At 40.1% G+C, this 21,602-nt stretch overlaps 1 protein-coding gene across 2 annotated transcripts in view; it reads right to left on the reverse strand.

The window, feature by feature from the left end:
• Positions 1-21,131, reverse strand: part of Plac8l1 (PLAC8 like 1) — a 31,304-nt gene extending 10,173 nt beyond the window's left edge. The window contains exons 1-2 of one of the 2 annotated variants that reach the window (XM_070036000.1): positions 20,726-21,131; positions 13,010-13,146 (exon numbers count right to left, since the gene is read on the reverse strand). In XM_070036000.1, coding sequence (XP_069892101.1) covers positions 13,010-13,146; positions 20,726-20,850 — 262 coding nt within the window. In that variant the 5' untranslated portion in view covers positions 20,851-21,131. The remainder of the gene's footprint in view (positions 1-13,009; positions 13,147-20,725) is intronic. The other variant, XM_070035999.1, reaches the window with a different exon arrangement.
• Between the last annotated feature and the right edge of the window lie 471 nt (positions 21,132-21,602).

Raw genomic sequence — 21,602 nt, forward strand, 5'->3', positions numbered from 1 at the left:
GAGGAGGTGGAGGAGGGAAAGGATAGTAGGGGACAAACAAAGGAAGAGGTAACAATGCTCAACAAGAAATGTACTCATTGCCTTACTGATAGAACTGTAACCTCTCTGTACAGAATCTTTACAAGAAAATAAATTTTTTTAAAAAACATACTAGAATATGACAAAAATACACAGAATCCTACTCACATACAGTGAGACCAAAAGAGGATAGTCTTAGGAGAGAATCCAAAGGAGCAATACCCAAGCGCCTCTTCATAGTAGATAAAATACAATACTATACATACTACATGAAATCCAAAGATATGGAAACAAAGGATTTTTTTCATTTGTTTTCCTTTTTTTTGGTGATTCTATAGTCTTTACCTTATAATATAATATATTCACATGCATATCTGAGGGAGGGTTGGGTAATGGCACAGAATCCAAGAACAAAGGGTATTAAAGTACAGCAGCGGAAAGTACTCAACATTGATGAAAGTGAACTATACAACTTGTTGGAGGAGATGGGAAGGAGGGAATGGGAGAGAATGAGGGAACAGATGACAGTTTACAAAAGGAAATATATTTATTAACTGATGCATGCCAATGTAACACATCTCTATAATAACAAAGTAATTTTTAAAAGAATGTAGCAAAATATAAGTTAAGTACCAACATAATCAAGTCTCTATGACATATTTTGATTTTCAAATAGTTGGCCAAGTGCTGGTGGCTCATGCCTGTAATCCTAGCTACTCAGGAGGCTAAAATGTGAGGATCATGGTTCAAAGCCAGCCCAAGCACAAAGTGATGCTGTCATTCAAAGTGGTAGAGCACTAACCTTCAGCAAAAAGAGCTCAGGGATATGTGACTAAACAGAGAAAAAGACCTGCAAGGAAACCCTCCAAACTGATTTTTGTTTTCCATTTTTCCTTTTGTCACAAACTTATTTTTTTAAGAGAAGGGACAGAGCTGGGCACCTTTTGGTCAGGTTTATAATCCTAGCCACTTAGCAGTATCTAACAATCATGTTTAGAAGCTAGCCTGGGCAGGAAAGTCAGTGATTTTTTTTTTCTTTTTGCTTATGTGGTGCTGAGGAATTGAACCCAGGGCTTCATGCATGAGAGGCAAGCACTCTACCACTGAGCCAACTTCCCAGCCCTGTCAGCGAAATTCTTATCTCCAATAAACTACCAAAAATCTAAAAGTGGAGTTGTCTGTACCTCAAGTGTTAGAATACTAGCCTTGGGCAAAAGTAGCTCAGGGACAGTGCCTGGCCCTGAGTTCAACCCCAGGATCAGCACACACTCAAAAAGAAGTGGCAAAATTCCTTTACCTATAGTGTCTTAGTTTTTTTTTAAATAAAATGTACATATTAATGTTTTACTAGTGAAATATTTTTCACTTTTTTTGTAAAGATCAAGTTCAAAAGAATTGGAGTCATAAATTTAGCTTCTTTTTTTATTCCTAAAAGTCTGGTGGTTATATAAGTCTGACTACTGAGGTGGGCCTCATCCTCATGGGTGGATGCATGCAAAGATTATTCATCTTTCTAACTCACAAGGAAGTCGAGATAGAGAAGAGCCATAGAATGCACCACAAAAAGCAAAAGTGGGAAGGGTGGGTGGAAATTTCAGCAACGCATATTTCAGATCAATTACTTCAAAAAGGCAGAAATTCTAATAATAAAGGATGCTTTAAATAGAGCACACTCACACTGCCAGGGGGAGTGTAAATTAGTACAACTCCAAAAGTGAAAAACATTTGGCATACTATTTGACCAACAGGCTTATCCCTCAGCAATTATCCAACAGATACACCCGTGCACATGCAAATACGACATCTGTACATGGATATTCATATAGCATTGATCTGAGCAGCAAAAAGCCTGTAAACCACATAAAGGGTTGCCAATGGAGAATTTTGAATAAACAAACTATGGCACAATGGAACACAATGGCATCTTAGAAGCAATTTTAAATAGCAGTTCCTGATATGATGGTGGCATTTGATCATCTAAATGTACTGAAAAGTTAAAATAAAAATGACACCTGTTTATAGTTCTACACACACACACACACACACACACACACACACACACACACACACACATACACACATACACACACACATTTCTATTTGGAAAAATAGAAATGAAAATATTAACAATGGCTATCTCCAAGGGCTTGTAGGCTGCTGCTTTTATTTCTTTTCTAGTCTTTTATGTCTTTCTATTTTTTATGATTAAATGAAACTTAGAATTTAACAACAATGAATACCAGGAAGCTGAAACATATGTTTCCAGGAGGGGGGAACAGATAATGGTGAGGGAGGGCAGATAAATGGAAAGAAGGAGTGTTGGCCAACATCGTCATGATATTCAATATACATATGTGAAAATGGAACCAAGTGAAACTCCTCTGTACAACTACTTAAAGGTAATAAAAGCATTAAATAACATCTTTATAGTTAAAATATACCTGTTTTATAAAATCTTTTTTTTTTGTCAGTTGTGGGGCTTGACCTCAGGGCCTGGACACTGTCCCTGAACTCTTTTGCTCAAGGCTAGCACTCTACAGCTTTGAGCCACAGTTCCAATTCTGGTTTTCTGTTGATTAATTGGAGATAACAGTCTCACAGACTTTGCTGCCCCAACTGGCTTTGGACTGTGATCCTCACATCTCAGCTTCCAGAGGAGCTAGGATTACAGGAATGAGCTGGCTGTTTTCTTAATCTTCATGTCCTCTTAAGTACCTGGGCTGTATCTGGAATCTAGCAAGGGTAATTATTTGTGGGTAGACTGAAAGCAGCATGGAATACTGACTTCATTTTCATATAGTAAAAGGGGAGATCTATTTTTGATTTTGTATCATGTGCAACATAACTTATTCAAATGATTTTTTTTTTGCCAATCGTGGGATTTGAACTCAGGACCTGAACACAGGGACTCTGTCCGTGAGTCTATCTGTGCCCAAGTCTAGCATTCTAACACTTGAGCCACAGCACTGCTTCTGGCTTTTTCTGAATAGTTAATTGCAGATATGAATCTCACAGCCTTTCCTGTCCATCTGGCTTTGAACTACGATCCTCAGATCTCAGCCTCCTGAGTAGCTAGGATTTACAGGCATGAGTCACTAATACCGAGCTTCAAATGATTTTTTTTAACACTCAACTAACTCTCAAGGCAATGAACACTTCTCCCTGGAAGTGTTCAGAAAATGGAGGTCACCCATTATTGTTCGATATTATGCAAGGGGGATTCAGGAAAACAGGTGAGGGCTCAGCGGACTGACCTACAATAACCTTTCTAACTCTAAGGTTCTACGATTCTTTAAATCAAAGTCAAAAAAAGATGTGTATGTCAGAAACTATATTCAGTGTCTCTTATAGGTCCAGTGCTCTGCTGAGTACCCCAGAAATGAGCGAGTCAACTATAGCTTCAGGTTTCTGAAAGTCTGAAGTTTATCTGAGGTACAACATGGGGACATACATTTCAGTCAGATGCCTTTTCATGCCTCATTCTTCTTCCAAAAAAACAAAGACAATCCTGGCTCACCTTCTACCCAACTCTGGCATCTGATGGTTTCTAGTACAGGCTTGTCATTTCAACCTGGTGCTTATAGTGCCCTCTAGGGGCAGATGGCAAGTCTTTCGTTCTTCCATAATTTTCAGGAATGAGTTTAAATCATCTCTTTGCCAGCTGCAGTGCAGGGTGAGGTTGGATAAAAACAGTGTCAGCAAGACACCAATGGCTCATGCCTGCCATCCTACTCAGATTTGAGAACTGAGAATTACAGTTCAAAGCCAGCCCAGGTAGGAAAGTCCATGAGAGTCTTATTTCCAATTGACTATGAAAATGGAAGGGCAAACGACAGAGATGGACGTGTGGCTAAAGCACTAGGGTACTAGCCCTGAACAAAAGAGATCAGGGACAATGACAGGCCTGGTTGGGATAGATGAGGGAGAACGATGGAAGGGGTCCCATTGATCAAGATGCACTGTACTCATAAACACATTCTGGATTAAAACACCTTTGTACAACTACGTAAAGATAATAAAAATGAAAATAAAGCAAAAAAGTAGATGTTAACAAAATAAACATAGCTAACTGCAGTGGACTCATGCCTGTAACCCTAGCTACTCAGGTGACTGAGATCTGAGGATCACAGCTTGAAGCAGGAAAATTCTGAGATTCTTATCTCTAATTAACCATCAAAAAGCAGAAGTAGTATGGCTTAAACAGTAGCACATTCCTTCAGGAGGATATCACAATTCTAAATATCTACTCACCAAATAACGGAACACCCAAATTTATCCAATAAACATGATTTTTCCCTAAATTCTCATGTAGATTCAAAGACATTAATTGTTGGGGATTTTAACCCACCACAATCCCCACTGGATATATCAACCCAGCAAAAACTCAACAGAGAAACCACAGATCTAAACAACTGCATAGACCAACTAGAATTAACAGACATCTACAGAATATTTCACCCAGCAGCATCAGAATACACATTCTTCTCAGCAGCACTTGGAACATTCTCCAAAATAGAACACATTTTAGGTCACAAAGCAAATTTGTCCAGATTCAGAAACACTGAAATTATGCCCTGCATTCTCTTAGACCACAAGGGATTAAAATTAAAACTCAACACCAAAAGCCACCTGTAACACATGGAGGTTGAACAACACCCTATTGAACCACCAGTGGGTCATGGAAGAGATTAGAAAGGAAATTCAAATGTTCATGATATTAACAAAAGTGAACACACAAATTACCTGCTTCTCTGGGACAAGGCAAAGGCAGTACTCACAGGCAAGTTTATAGCTGAGTTCCAACATTAATAAATTGAAGAGATCTGAAACCAACAATTTAACGAGGCACCTGAAGCTCCTTAAAAAAGAGCAACAAGCCGGGCGCTGGTGGCTCACGCCTGTAATCCTAGCTACTCAGGAGGCTGAGATCTGAGGATCGCGGTTCAAAGCCAGCCCGGGCAGGAGAGACCATGAGACTCCTATCTCCAATAAACCACCAGAAAACCGGAAGTGGCGCTGTAGCTCAAGTGGTAGAGCGCTCGCCTTGAGCTGAAGAGCTGAGGGACAGCGCCCAGGCCTGGAGTTCAAGCCCCATGACCGACAAAAAAAAAAAAAAAGAGCAACAAGCTAAACACCAATCCAGTAAATGGAAACAAATAATTAAAATTAAATCCAGAATTAAATGAATTAGAGTCCAAAGAAAACATAGAAAGAATCAACAAAACAGTTGATTCTTCAAAAAACTTAACAAAATTGACAGACCTTTAGCAAATCTTATCAGAAAAAGAAGAGAACATACCCAAATAAACATACTCAGAGATAAGAATGGAAACATCACCTCAGAAATAACCAAGATACAGAAGGTTATATGGGAAGATTCTCATACCTTCATGCTAATAAGTTTGAGAATCTGGTAAAAATGGAAGGTTTTCTAGCAAATTTTGACATGCCCAAACTAAAACAAGATGATTTAAATCAACTTAACAGACACATATCAAGCACTGAAATAGAAACAGCAATAAGAACACTCACACACAAGAAAAACCAAGGACCAGATGGATTTACAGAGAAATTCTACAAGGCCTTCAAAGCAGAACTCACACCAATACTCCTCCAACTCTTCAATAAAATTGAAAGTGAAAGTTCACTACCAAACTCTTTCTATGAAGCCATCATAACCCTCAACCCAAAACCAGGCAAGAACTAATCAAAGAAAAAGAACTACACATCTCATTGTTGCAATGGGTCAACCTGTATCCAGAACTTTACAATTTAGGTGGGGAGGGGAGTGGGGGTTGGGGGAGGGAATGTAGCTGTGGAGGTGGGAGAGAAGGGATGGTAGGGGAAAAACAAAGGAGGAGGCAACAATGCTTAATAAGAAATGTACTCATTACCTTGCTCATATGATTGTAACCCCTCTGTACAGTATTTTCACAATAAAAAATTATTTAAAAAAAAAAAAAAGAAAGAGAACTATAGACCCATTTCTTCTTCTTTTTTTTTTTTTTTTTTGGTCCGGTTGTGGGGCCTGAACTCTGGGCCTGGACGCTGTCCCTCAGCTCTTCAGCTCAAGGCTAGCGCTCTACCACTTGAGCCACAGCACCACTTCTGGCTTTTTTCTTTTTGCTTATGTGGTGCTGAGGAATTGAACCCAGGGCTTCAGGCATGCAAGGTAAGCGCTCTACAACTGAGCCACCTTCCCAGCCCCTAGACCCATTTCTTTGATGAACATCGATGCAAAACTTCTCAACAAAATTTTGGCCAATCAACTTCAACAACTCATCAAAAAAAATTACACACTATGATCAAATAGGATTCATTTCAGGGATGCAAAGCTGGTTCAATATACACAAATCAATTAATATAATTCATCATATCAACAAAAGCAAGGATGAGAACCACATGATTATCTTAATAGATACAGAAAAAGCATTTGACAAGATCCAACACCCCTTTATGATGAAAGTTCTGGAGAAACTAGGAACCTATGGAACATTCCTCAATATAATAAAGGCTGTGTATGACAAACCTACAGCCAGCATTATACTTAATGACGAAAAACTAAAGCCATGTCCTCTAAGTTCAGGAATGAGACAAGGATGTCCGCATTCTCCACTCCTCTTCAGTTTAGTATTGGAATGCTTAACTAGAGCAATAAGACAAGATGCAAACATAAAGAGGATCCAAATAGGGAAAGAGGAAGTAAAACTCTCCCTCTTTGCAGATAACATGATCTTGTATTCAAAGAATCCCATAGACTCCACTCCCAAGTTACTCAAGCTGATCTGAAACTTTGGCAAAGTAGCACAGTATAAAATTAACCCTCCCCCAAAAAATAAATGGCTTTTCTGTATGCCAGTAACAAGAAGAGTGCAGCTAAAATCGAGAAAGCAACTCCTTTTATGATAACCCCACAAAAAATAAAACACCTAGGAGTTAATTAAAGAAGTGAAGGATCACTATGATGAAAACTTTAAAAACCTGGAAAAGGAAATTAAAGCAAAATTAAGGAAGTGGAAAAAACCTCCCAAGCTCCTGGATTGGAAGGATCTACATCATGAAAATGGCAATAATTCCAAAGGCTATCTACAAATTCAATGCGATACTTATTAATATTCCAAGCTCTTTCCTCAATGAAATAGAAAAAGCAATCCAAAAATTCATATGGAACAATAAAAGACCCTGAATAGCAAAAACAATCCTTAGCAGAAAGAACAGTGCTGGAGGAATATCAATACAAAACTTCAAATTCTACTACAAAGCCATAGTAATCAAAACAGCTTGGTATTGGCACAAGAACAGACCTGAGGACCAATGGAATAGAACTGAACACCCAGGAATGAACCCACAGACATATAGCCACCTAATCGTTGACAAGGAAGCTAAAAAAAAAAAAAATAGAAAGTAAATGGTACTGGCAAAATTGGTTAAACACCTGTGGAAAACTAAAGTTAGATCCTTATGTTTCACCCTGCACCAGAATCAACTCCAAGTGGAACAAAGACCTCAAAGTAAAAACAGGCACCCTGAAAACTTTACAGGAAAGAATAGGAGAAACTCTAGGGCTCCTTGGCACAGGCCTAAATTTTCTTAATAAATACCCAGAAACACAACAAATCCAAAAAAAAGGTTGGCCAAATGAGATTGCATTAAACTACAGAGCTTCTGCATGGCAAAGGACATAGCTAACAAGATCAATAGAAAGCCCACAGACTGGAAGAAGATCTTCACTAGCCATATAACAGACAAGGGCCTCCTATCTAAAATATACTTAAAAGTCAAAAAATTAAATCCCACAACAACAAATCCTCAAAGAAACAATGGATGCATTAACAAGTGGGCTAAAGACCTAAAGAGAGCCTTCTCTGAAGAGGAAAGGAGGATGGCCAATAGACACATGAAGAAATGCTCAACCTCTTTAGCCATAAAAGAAATGCAAATCAAAACATTGCAATTCCATCTCACCCCAATTAGAATGGCTATAATCAAGAAATCTAATAACAACAGATCCTGGAGGGGATGTGGCCAAAAGGGAATCCTACTGCATTGTTGGTGGGAGTGTAAACTTGTTCAACCACTTTGGGAAGCAGTATGGAGGTTCCTCAAAAGACTCCACACAGAGTTCCCCTATGACCCAACAGTTCCACTTTTAGGCATTTACCCAACCAATCACAAACAAGGCCATACTAAAGCCACCAGCACAACGATGTTTATCACAGCATTATTTACCATAGCTAAGATATGGAACCAACCCAGATGCCCCTCAGTAGATGAATGGATCAAGAAAATTTAAATGTCATACATTATATATATGACATTTTCTTGATACACACACAACTACATACCTACAATGGAATTCTATGCCTCCATCAGAAAGAATGACACCGCCCCATTTGTTAGGAAATGGAAAGACTTGGACAAAATTATATTAAATGAAGTAACCCAAAGAAACATAGGTCCCATATTTGCAAAAACTAGTACATGTATAGGACAAGTAGAAAAGGTCAAAAGCTATGTACATATGACCATATAAGGTGATATTAAGCAAATAAATAATATTTTGTAAAAAAAAATGATGTTAAATGAAATGAACCCCAAGATAGGGACACAAGTGCTTTTCTTCTTTCTTGTTATTGTTTTTAACATATTTATAATGTACAATGTGATTTTTTTTGTTTCATTTGTATGTTCTTCCCCCATGGTATAAGCCCTGTTTTCACTGTATTTGATTCTCGTGCCCTGCATCTTGTATATACATTTTTCTAATTTGGGGAGGGGAAGGGAAATAAGAAAATGCTGAAATAAGGATGCAGGATGACCCATTGTAACAATGAGATAGATGTACACGCTATGTTGAAAACGAACTTTACAACTTATGGGAGGGGGAAGAGTTGGAGAGGTGGGGAGAGAAGGAATGTTAAGGGAAAAACAAAGGAGAGGTAACAATGCTCGATAGGAAATGTATTCATTACCTTACTCATATAACTGTAACCCCTCTGTACAGTATTTTTACAATAAAAATATAAAAAACATATAAAAATTATATTAAGTGAAGTAAGTCAGGCCCAAAGAAAGATAGGTCCCATGCTTTCCCTTATGTGCAATAACTAGTAGAAGGTCATATATATATATATCCATATAAGATAATGCTAAGTGAAATGAACCCCAAGATAGGGACACAAGAGGTTTTATCTTTCTTTTTTGTTGTTGTTGTTTTGGGTCCGGTCATGGGGCCTGAACTCTGGGCCTGGGCACTGTCCCTCAGCTCTTCAGCTCAAGGCTAGCGCTCTACCACTTGAGCCACAGCACCACTTCCCGCTTTTTTTCTTTTTGCTTATGTGGTGCTGAGGAATCGAACCCAGGGCCTCAGGCATGCAAGGCAAGCGCTCTACCACTGAGCCACCTTCCCAGCCCCAAGGTTTTATCTTTCTTGTTATTGTTTCTAATGTGTTTATATAATGTACTATATGATTTTTTTTGTTTCTTTTGTGTTCTTCCCCCATGGTATAAGCCCTGTTTTCACTGTATTTGATTCTGGTGCCCTGCATCTTGTATATATATTTTTCTAATTTGGGGAGGGGAAGGGAAATAACAAAATGCTGAAATAAGGATACAGGTTGACCCACTGTAACAATGAGATATACAAGACACTATGTTGAAAACTAACTTTACAACTTGGGGGGGGGAGGGAAGCAGGAGTTGGGGAGGTAGGGAAGGAAGGGATGGTAGGGGGAAAACAAAGGAGGGGTAAGGATGTTCAATAGGAAATGTACTCATTACCTTACTGATGTTACTGTAACCCCTCTGTACAGTATCTTTACAATAAAAAATATATTTTCTAATGTATTTATAAGGTACCAAGTGATTTTTTTGTTGCTTTGTATGTCCCTCCCGCATGGTATAACCCTGTTTTCACTGTATTTGATGTTGGTATAATTTGGGGAGGGGAAGGGAAAAAACAAAATGTTTAAATAGGAATACAGATTGACCCATTGCAACAATGAGATGTACAATCTAGGCAGCGGGGGGCGGGGGGGGGAAGTAGGGGCTGGTGGGGGAATGTAGATCAGGAGATGGGAGGGACAGGATAGTAGGGGGAAAACAAAGGAGGAGGCAACAATGCTGGACAAGAAATGTACTCATTACCTTGCTCATGTAACTGTAACCCCTCTGTACAGTATTTTCACAATAAAAAAACTTATTTAAAAAATAGAAAATAAAAAATATATTTTTAAAAAAGCAGTAGCACACTATCCTTGAGAGGAAAAGCTAAGGAACAGCACCCAGGCCCTGAATTCATACTTCAGTACTCTTATGAGAAAGGCGGGGGGGGGGGGTGCATTATCTGCTTTATTCTTGACAACTCTTCAGGTCAATACTTTTATTCTCTTTATTGTCAGGGTAGGAACAATAAAGACCCAGAGAAGCCACTCTAGGTAATATGATTAATCTAGTAGAAGGCAGCACAGGAACTATATAGTCTATATCTGATACAAATTTGTTATCTCAACTGCATTATATTCTAGGCTTTGCCAGAGTTGAAAATGCACTGATGTTCCCCCAGCTCCATACCAGATGCTATTAAAAAAAAAAAAAAAAAAAAAAAGATAGTCCATTTACCTGTTTGGAACAAGATCTCCACATCTCTGCATGGCTACTCTAGTCTCTCTGTACTGTAGCATTGAATGACAACATCATGAAAAGAGCAGAGAAACAGGAGCAACTCTGAGAGAACAGTTGCTGTGAATATTCAGAAAGCCATATACACATAGCTGTGGCAGGAAGAGACTGCAGAGCTCCAAGCTACAGGAAAGGCTCTCAAGCCAGGCAGAATGGCTCAAACCTGTAATACTAGCTGCTCAGAAGGCTGAGGGCTGAGGATTGTATTTTGAAGCCAGCCTGGGCAGGAAAGTCTGTGAGATTCTATCTTCAATTAACCACTAAAAAAGCTGGAAGTAGAGCTGTGGCTCAAGTGGTAGAGTGCCAGCCTTGAGCAAAAACACTCAAGAATGGAGCCCAGGTTCTGAATTCAAGCCCCAGGACCAGAACCAAAAAAAGAAAAAGAAATAAAAAAGAGAAGGAAGGAAGAAGGAAGGAAGGAAGGAAGGAAGGAAGGAAGGAAGGAAGGAAGGAAGGAAGGAAGGAAGGAAGGAAGGAAGGAAGGAAGGGAGGGAGGGAGGGAGGGAGGGAGGGAGGAAGGGAGGAAGGGAGGAAGGGAGGGAGGGAGGGAGGCAGGAAGGGACAAAGAGAGAGAAAGACTCTACTGAATGAGCTCTCTGACCCACTGACCCATCCTGCAACACTTTAGAACAAATTCTGATCTTCCCAGAAGTTTCCACAGGATGGGGAGAGTGATATTCTTCAAAACTGTTAAAGCCAGAGTCTTTGAACTTTTGAACTTAAGAAGCCAACCCTCATCCATCACACATACCACTTCCTACAGCATTGGATTGGATTCTGTAATCCAATTGCTCCCTGACCAAGATTCTGGAGAATGATTCTGACATGTGGTACCAGAGAGGTGCTACCAGAAGGTAAAAATTCAATCAACAGGCTTCAACTCCAAACCCAGGAGAAAACCATGCAGCTCGAAGACGGTGTTCTTGTAACTCTTTAAAAGTGAACCAGTGTGTGAGAAAAAAATTCAGTTGGCAAAGCAAGTTTCCTTTTGTGTTCATTCTTGCTTTTATTAGAGCACTACATAGTCCTCCTAGAAATGTTGAGGAGATATAAACAAAAAATAAGTATTATTCACTAGCCTGTCATCCTGAAACCTCTGCTATAAATATGTCTTTGTGTCCTTCCATATCTTTTTCTAAATGTTTATACTCCTCACTGCATCCCCCAAATAGTGTTTAACCTGCACAGTTTTGTGGAAAGCATATGCAGTTTTGATTTTCAAGCTGGAGTTTAAACTCAGGACCTCTTGCCCTTCGCTAGTGTCTTGCCACCTGAGCCATACTTCCAGACTATAATTTTGATGGTTAACTGGAAATAAAGTCTCTTGAACTTTTTTACTTGGGCTAGCTTTGAACCTTAGTCTTCCAGGTCAGCTTCTTGAGTAGCTTTGATTACAGGTGTGAGCCATCAGCACCAGGCTTAATGTGCATAGTTTTACAATCTGCTACTTTAATCTAAAAAGGTATTCAAAAAGGTATCCCAAAGATATATCTTCTCCTGCCTTCGCCATCATGCTGCTTTCTGACTTTTCACTGGATGAATGAGCCCTAGTGAATATTTAATTAGTCAAGGAAGGAATACTCATTTAGGGAAGGAAGGAAGGAGGGAGGGAATGAGGGAGGAAGGAAGGAAGGAAGGAAGGAAGGAAGGAAGGAAGGAAGGAAGGAAGGAAGGAAGGAAGGAAGGAAGGAAGGAAGGAAGGAAGGAGGGGAAGGAAGGAGGGGAAGGAAGGAGGGGAGGGAGGGATGGAGGGAGGGAGGAAGAAAGGGAGGGAGGGAGGGAAGGAAAAAAAGAAGAAAAACAAAGGAAGAAGAAAGGAAGGAAAATCTTAGCCAGGCACTGATGATCCATTCCTGTAATCCCAGCTACTTAGAAGGTCCAAGTCTGAGGATCAAATTTTGAAGTCAGCCCAGACAGGAAAATCTGTAACTCTTATCATCAATTAATCACCAAAAAGCTAGAAAAAGAGGTGTACTTCAAATTATAGAGCACTATCCTTGAGCAAAATAGCTAAGGGACAGCACCCAGGCCCTGAATTCAAGATCCACTACTGATGCCAAAAAGAAATAAATATTCTTTTAAAAAATTGAAGGCATCGACTTACTCTATGAAAGAATCCACATTGCTGAAAAAGCAAGATTGCTTTTCCAGCTAAGCAATGTGTTTGAATGAATATTAGTCCAGTTATTCTTAAACCATTTTTTTTCTGTCCTTGGGCTTGAGATCCTCAGAACTCAGCCTCCTGAGTAGCTAGGATTCTGTCTCTGGAGAAAGGAAATAATGAGGAAGAACTGAAAGAAGAAAAACATACAAATTTTCCTGTCTCTGCAGACACTGAAGAGGCCGGTGCTCCAGTCCCCACCGGTCTGAACAATCGCTGTGAGTGTGGTCCTCCCACTGGCGCCACGAACTGGTTGCTTCACCACGGTCTGGGCTGGTCCATGACTCCTGGTGGGGAGAGGAAGATGATAAACCTGGAAACAGAGATGCTTTAAAAAGGCAACCATTAAACAAGACAGAGTAATAAAGAAGAGATAAGAATCCAGGAGACAGGGGCCCCACTAGTAGCCCATTAACACATTAAAGAAACAAATTCCTGAGTCTCACCCCAGACCCACTGTGCATGTCTCCAAGGAAAAACATAAAGAATCGGTCTCCAGGAAATTTCTAGCATCATCCTGATATCTCACTGAAACCTGATTCCTGTAGATTTGGAGACCATGTGACTACAAAGCTTCCAAGTTTTCCACCAGCTCCATAGCAGGTATAAATATCAGAGAGATGGCAAGAGGGTAGAGTTAAGAGGGAAGACAGAGGGGCTAGGAAGGTGGCTCAGTGGTAGAGCACATGCCTTGCATGCCAGAGGCCCTGGGTTCAATTCCTCAGCACCACATAAGCAAAAAGAAAAAAGCCGGAAGTGGCACTGTGGCTCAAGTGGTAGAGCGCTAGCCTTGAGCTGAAGAGCTGAGGGACAGTGCCCAGGCCCAGAGTTCAGGCCCCATGATCGGACCCAAAAAAACAAACAAACAAAAGAGGGAAGACAGAAGGAAAATTGGGCATGAAGCCTACCCATCTGAAGAGCCAGTGAGACATCAAGAGGAATTTTAGCAAAGAACTAGATGATACATCAGTGCTTAAAGGAACGGCTGGACTTCAAGTGTCTTGCCCACTTGTGTCATGGATCTATGAGGAGGAAAAACAGGCCTCTCATCAGCCTCATAGACAAAATCTAAAGTCTAATGAGCCTTTGAAAAGCCAACCTAAGTGTTTGAGACTTGGGGAAAAGTACTGGCTCCAAAAAAAATTTTTAAGTGTAAAACACAAATTAATGCTCAGTAAAACAACAACAACAAAAATAATTGTGCCAGACACTGGGGTTTCACACTTGGAATCCTACCTACTCAGGTAGCTGACATCTGAGGATTACAATTCAAGGCCAGCCTGGGAAGACAAAATCCAAAAGACGATTATTTCCAATGAGCCAGATGGCAGTGGAGGTATAGCTCAAGTGGTAGAGCACCAGCCTTGAGCAAAAAGCCAAGTAAAAGCAAAAGGCCCTGAGTTCAAGCCACAGTACCAACACACCCAAAAGTATTATGTTAATTTCATTAATTGCCAGATTTATGATTCACAAATATATTCTTTTTGAGACAGTTTATTAGTTTTCCAAAGATGCTCAAGTACACATAGCTGCTAAGCAATAGTAGTCCGTCAATTTCAAAAGCAAATTTATTTTGAAAAAATCATTTTAAAAGTTATAAAAATCCAAGCCAGGTGGCTCATGTTTGTAGTTTTAGCTACTTCAGGAGGCTGAGACACGGAGGATCACAGTTCAAAGTCAGTCTGGGGAGAAAAGTCCATGAGATTTCGTCTCTAAATAACTAGCCAAAAAAGAAAAAACTGATTCTCAGAATGTGGTTCAAGTGGGAGAGCATCATCCATGAGCAAGAAATCCAATCAAGAGGCTGGGAAGGTGGCTTAGTGATAGAGTGCTTGCATAGCATGAATGAAGCCCTGGATTTGATTCCTCAATACCACATAAACAGAAAAGCCTGGAAGTGGCATTGTGGCTCAAGTGGTAGAGTGCTAGCCTTGAGCTAGAGACAAGTTCAGAGACAAGACCCAGTTAAAGCCTCTGGACTGGGAAAGAAAGAAAGAGAGAGACAGTTTGACAGAGAGAGAGACAGAGAGACAGAGAGAGAGAAAGAGAGAGAGAAAGAGAGAGAGAGAGAGAGAGAGGAAGAAAAGGAGGAGGAAGGAAGGAAGGAGAGGGAGGGAGGGAGGGAGGGGGAAAGAGAGAGAGAACGGAAAGAAAGAAAGAAAGAAAAAGAAAGAGAGAGAAAGAAAGAAAGGAAGGAAGAAAGAGAAAGGAAGGAAAAAAGGAAGGAAGGAAGAAGGAAGGGAAAGAGAGAGAGAGGAAGGAAAGAAGGGAAGGAGGAGAGAGGGAGGGAGGGAGAGAGAAAAAGAGAGAAAGAGAGAGAGAAAGAGAGAAAGAAAGAAAGAAAGAAAGAAAGAAAGAAAGAAAGAAAGAAAGAAAGAAAGAAAGAAAGAAAGAAAGAAAGAAAAAAGGAAGGAAGAAAGAAAGAAAAAAGGAAGGAAGAAAGAAAGAAAAAAGGAAGGAAGGAAGGAACCTAAGCAAGTAGGAGCCTTTGTTCAAGATATGGTACTAACATCAAATAAACAAATAAATAAGTTATTAAAATCTTTTCATGTATTGTTCATACTATAATTGTATATACATGAGGAGGAAAGACTTACAAGCTGGATACATGTTTATATGCTTACGATGTGACTTAGACTTACTTCTGTGGACTGATATTTTTCCTTCAAAATTCATGCATTATAACTCTAGACCCATGTGGCTTTTTGTGGGCATATGGCTCTTAGAAAGTAAAGTTAAATGAGGTCAAAAGGGTGAGATCCAGGTTCGATAGAACTGATGGACACATAAAAAAAGAAAGATGCACAGAGGAAAGGCCATGTGAGATACTGCAAGTCAGGAAGGGCTATCACAGAACCTAGGCTGGGCTGGCACTCTGACCTGGCACTTCTAGCCTCTTCCCTTGTTTATTCCATTCAGACTTTGGTCTTTACTTATGGTAGCCCCAGCCAACCAACCCACCTATGAGTATTTGAGACTGTTCCTGAAGAAGCTACTATTTTGTCTTGTTTCCTCTACCTCCATGTGAACCCCTCCCACCCAACGAGTACAACTGCTCCTCCCTGTAGGTCCACCATCCATTACACTATCCTGAAGCCTGGTGGGTACATGACAAATATTTGTTGACCGGACCAAATAAATTCATGTCTCTTCTGTGGTATTTGAGTCCTCCTCAAATGTTGCTCCTCTAACCTAAACTATGGCACTTGGACACTGTTTCATTCACTAGTGAAGCCTCAACTCTCATATGTACGTTAACAAAATAAAAGCAAAGGAATGCCTAAAAACTGTCTATATCCCAGCAGGATATAGATAGATAGATAGATAGATAGATAGATAGATAGATAGATAGATAGATAGATAGATAGATAGATAGATAGATAGATAGATAGATAGATATAGATATAGATATAGATATAGCAGCACTATGCTAAAAGCCTCAATATCTCTGGTTTGAGTGAAAAGATATCTTAGGGCCAACCACCTGGATTTGACATTTCCCCTGAAATGAACCATTTACTGCTTGCAGCCCTAGAATGGAAATTTTTTTTGACAAGCTTATAATATCTTTTATCACAGCAAGAAAGCCCGTCTTCTTTCTATTCCAAATCAAATAACTAAGAGGATAGCACTCTCGTGTTAAGAATTTAAAAAAAAAAAAAAACCTAGTTACTATGTGTGTAAGAGAGAGAGCATGCACATGCACCTGCCCATCCAATTTTGAGCTCAAGTTAAAGTATATTCTTTCTTTAATATCTTACATCTTCCCACACTTGTCATCCTAGCCACTCAGGAGACTGAGATTTGAAGATGGAAGATCAAAGTAGCCCAGCCCAGACAGTTGGAGACTCTTATTTCCAATTAATCAGCAAGAAGCCAGATACGAGGCTGTAGCTCAAGTAGTAGAGCACTAGCCTTGAGTGAAAAACTTAAAGGATAGTGCCCAAGTCCTAAGTTCAAGTGCCAAGTCCTGTGTGTGTGTCAACACACACACACACACACACACACACACACACACACACACACATACACACATCTTACATTGTTAGTGATTTTTTATATTAAAATGCTTGAATTTACCACTCACAGATCATGATTTATAATAACAACTACAACCATGTCTACTCTTCACTAAGCATCTTTTATGTGCCAGGCACTTAGTGGTCCCTTAGCTTTCTGGACATCGTTTCTGTATTTATCCCACAGAATCAATACTGTTATGAAGAAGAAGAAATGGCTGTATCTGACAACCACAGAACTATGCTGTCTGTTTACCATCAAATTCAATAAATTCATCCAATCTCCATTTAGTGAAAAGAGCACACACTTTAATTTTTTATTTTATTTTAAATTTTATTGTAAGGGTGATGTACAGAGGAGTTACAGTTACATGAGTCAGGTAGTGAGTACATTTCCTTTTGAACAGTGTCACCCCCTCCCTCATTCTCTCCCAGCTTTTCCCCTCCTAACTTCCCTCCCTGCAAAGTTGTGTGGTTCATTTCCAACATCATGTCTAGTGGGTTTCACTGCTGAATTGGTTCATCCTTTGTCCAACCATTTCTGTGTTTCCCCTTCCTTTCCCCAAATCAGATAAACTTATATACAAGACAAAGGATACAGAAATTGAAAACAGCTACAGAGGAGGAAAAAAGGAAAGAAGAAAAAAAAAAAAGAACCACAAATGGTATAATAAAAAAACTCTTACTTCCATTTCTTGGAGTTCATTTTGATAAGCATCATTTTATATGATCTTATGTACATAGCTGTTGAGCCCCTGTGATTCTAAGAATATGCTTTTTTCTCACTGTGTGAGTGTTTAGATTGCTGTTTAATCATGTCCAGGTGAAATTATTTGTCTTTTACTGTCCATTGGGTTTACTTGTAGATTTACAGGCACATTCTAGATATTACAAATGAGGGAAACCATGCTGCCTATGTTTCTTTGGGTTTGCTTACTTTGCTTAGTATAATTTTTTCCAAGTCTTTGCATTTTCTTACAAATGGGGCAATGCATTCTTTCTGATGGAAGCATAGGTTTCCATTGTGTGTGTGTGTGTGTGTGTGTGTGTGTGTGTGTGTGTGTGTGTGTGACATTTTCTTGATCCATTCATCCATTAAGGAGCATCTGGGTTGATGGTTAGCTATGGTAAACAATGCTGTAGTGAACATGATTGTGCTGGCGGCTTTAGTGTAACTTGGTTTGTGGTAAATCAGATAGATGCCCAGAAGTGGGACTTCTGTAATTAGTCTCCATACTGCTTTCCAGAGAGATTAAACAAGTTTACATTCCCACCAACAGTGTAGTAGTGTTCCCTTTTGGCCACATCCCTACCAGCATCTGTTATTGTTAGTTTCCTAAATAATGGCCATTCTAACTGGGGTGAGGTAGAATCTCAATGTTGTTTCAATTTACATTTGTTTTTATGGCCAGAGATGTTGAACATCTTTTCATGTGTCTATTGGCCATTCTAATTTCTTCTTCAGAAAAGTCTCTCTTTAAGTCTTTAGCCCACTTGTTAATGGGTGGTCATTTCTTTGAGGATTTGTTTTGGGGAGGTTTAATTTTTGAGCTCTGAATGTATTTTAGGTATGAGGCCCTTAGATTTTCGCCCATTCAGTGAACTTTTTAATTATTATCTTGCTAATTAGGTCCTTTGCCATACAGAAACTCTTCAATCAATGCAGTTCCATTTATCTTGTCTTTCTTTGATTTGTTGTGATTCTGGATCTTAGGTAGTTTCTACCTGGAGTTCACATTTTAGATTCAGGCATTCTAATTTTTTGGCCTTGGGAAAAAACAATAGCTCACAACCCTCCATTCTGGCATCTTCCTACATAAAGTTGGATTCTAAATACCCCAGCTCTACTAGCCATGTGTACGAAACCAGATTGTATACTTGGCACCACCTGGCGGGCCTGCAATCCATGGCAGCTATTGCTATTACTGTAACTTTAGGACCTAGTATATACCCCAGGCAGTCTGTATAGCTTTCTGTGAAACAGACAGAATATCTGGGCCAATTTTTCAGTTGTCATAAGTTCTATCCAAATGCCTTAAAGTTTAGCCAGGGTGACTCTATTCCAGTTTTCCCAGGCTGGACAAAGTACTGAAAATCAAGCAGCCCCAGGAAAACCTTGAGAGGTGGTCATTCACACCAGGAGCAGAGGGAAGCTTTAACTCATGGGAGGCAGGAGGCTGAGTCCAGTCAAAGTTTGATCCACTCTTACCTAGTAAAGATGTTTCAGACAGACAAAAAGCACATCTTTCCCCATCTCTGTGTGTGTGTGTGTGTGTGTGTGTGTGTGTGTGTGTGTGTGTGTGTGTGTGTTTTACTGGGGCTTGAAATCAAAGCTCAGAAATATGCTCTTAGCCATTTTTGCTGTATTTGTTCAAATAGGATCCCATATTTATGTCTAAGTCCATCTCTTAGTTATGCTTCCACATAGATTTGATAACAGGCATGTGCTACTGTTATACCAGAATTTGGGGACCCCCAGAAGACCACGATCAACGTAAGCAACAAAGAGCCGGTTTATTGCAAGCTCGAGCTTGGTCCTCCATGCACACGGTAACCGGTGACGCTAAGAGGCCCTGAGCATAGAATCAGCACAGTTTTTATAGTATTGAACAAACAACTTTAAGGAACTTTTACATAAGAAATTACATGATTGGTTAACATGTAAAGCAAGCTAAGCTGGGCAAATATGATTGGTTGACCTTTACAGAAAAATATCCTTGGTCCATAGCTTGACTGAAAACGGTTACGAGTCACACCTGGACCAACAGAATGCATGGCATGTCTCGCCCTGGGCGCTGAAGAACCGGTTGGTCAGAAACTCTTAGTACTAGGTGACTGGGGGGGCGGGGGGGCGGGGGGGGGGGCAACACCATTTGGGCGCTAACACCTGCCTTAAGCAAACGCCATCTATGGCTCCAAGAATTGTGCATGGCTTTCTGTCATAAATTCCTAGCATTGGGGCTAAAGTGGGTCAGGAGTCAAGTCGCAGAACTGAGATGGAGTGTTAAAACAAAAATGGAGTTGCTTAGGTTTCTCAAAACATTATATTTCTTCCCTAGGGCCTTACTGCCCCGGCCTCCGGGAGGGGCGTTGCAGCTGTGGGGATAATTCTGAGGACTTTGCGCCCTTGGTCAGGACTGTAAACCCTTTGAAGTCTTTTACCAAACAACTCTAGGCTCCCAGGCTGACATTCCACTACTGAGTAACTAAAACCAGTCACAGTTAAAATCATACAAAAACCATAAAATCATCTAGCACAAAGCAATTTGTACAGAAGCAAAAATAAGCAGTTAGTAATCACAACTTCTAATTTCTATTACATTAAGCATTAATGTTACTCCATGCCTTTTAATAAATTCATTCAGGGGGTGCTTGCCTACTTTGATGAGGACAGTCCAGTTTTCTGCCTCTTTCACTCCACTCCTCAAGGTTTTAGCAGAGTTTTTAGCAAGCAAAGGTACAGAAGCGAAAATGGCTATTAGGTGCTGTCTATATATTTTTACGTTCTTCACTACTGCACATTGATTAAAATGAGGGTCTCATGAACATTCTTCCTAGGCTAGCTACAGTGATCCTCAGATCTCAGTCTAATGAATAGCTAGGATTACCAGCATGAGCAACTGTGCCCAGCCTTTTCTCATGTTGACATCATTCTGCTTTCTCCTTGTTCTCCAGTAGTAGCTAAACATTTTTCCCATTACATGGGAAAGGTAGCAAGGACTTTCCTCCAGACCCACTCTTCCTCCCCCTATCTCCTTATGAGCAAAGAGTGGGGACATTGTCTTCATCCAAGGGGGATATTTCAACTAGAGAGAAAAAACTGAGAAAATCTCATCCTACTTCCTACCTGAAGTTAGGAATGCAACGTCTTTCCTCTTCAGATGATCTGAGTGAGAACAGCAGAGGTGAGGGGAGGCCCAGTAAGGACACACCATCAGGACAGCCGGAGAAGGAATGGGAAAGCCAAGACATGGGGAGAGTGTTTTCCCAGCACTTGGGCCTGTCCTTGTCCCTCTAGCAATGACTGATTCTAAAATCAGCTTCAATCCAGAGTGAAACAACTCTTTGAAAGAATGTTGCTCTGATATTCTAGAACCTGAGGTCATAACCATGCAACTGACAGACATTATACCTCTTTAAAGACAGACACATGCTGGGCACCGGTGGCTCATGCCTGTAATCCTAGCTACTCAAGAGGCTGAGATCTGAGGGTCACAGTTCAAAGCCAGCCAGGGCAAGAAAATCCATGAGACTCTTATCTCCAATTAACTACCAGAAAACCAGAAGTGGAACTGTGGCTCAAGTGGCAGAGCACTAGCCTTGAGCTGAAGAGCTGAGGGACAGCACCCAGGCCCAGAATTCAAGCCCCACAACCAACCAAAAAAAAAAAAAAAAAAGATAGATACACATCTAAGAGCAAGTGTCTCTCACTATTCTGAAGGAAGATGACAGTTGGAGATGCTGTATAATTAAAGTAACAAGTAAATACATAACTTCAAATGACATTTTTATCAGCTGGACATGAGGGCTCACACCTGTAACCTCAGCTTCTTAGTAGGCAGAGAAAGAGGCCAGCTAGGGGAAAAAGTTAGCCACATTCCATCTCAATCAACAACCAGGCTGTGGTGCCAGCTACACAAGAGGTAAGTAGAAAAATCATGGTCCCAGGCTGGCCCTAGGAAAAAAAAAATGTAAGACCTTTTCTGAAAAAAAAAAAAAAAAAG

Source organism: Dipodomys merriami, unplaced genomic scaffold (genome assembly GCF_024711535.1).
Source record: "Dipodomys merriami isolate MVZ:Mamm:240054 unplaced genomic scaffold, mDipMer1.0.p SCAF_27, whole genome shotgun sequence".
NCBI classification, from domain to species: Eukaryota; Metazoa; Chordata; class Mammalia; order Rodentia; family Heteromyidae; genus Dipodomys; species Dipodomys merriami.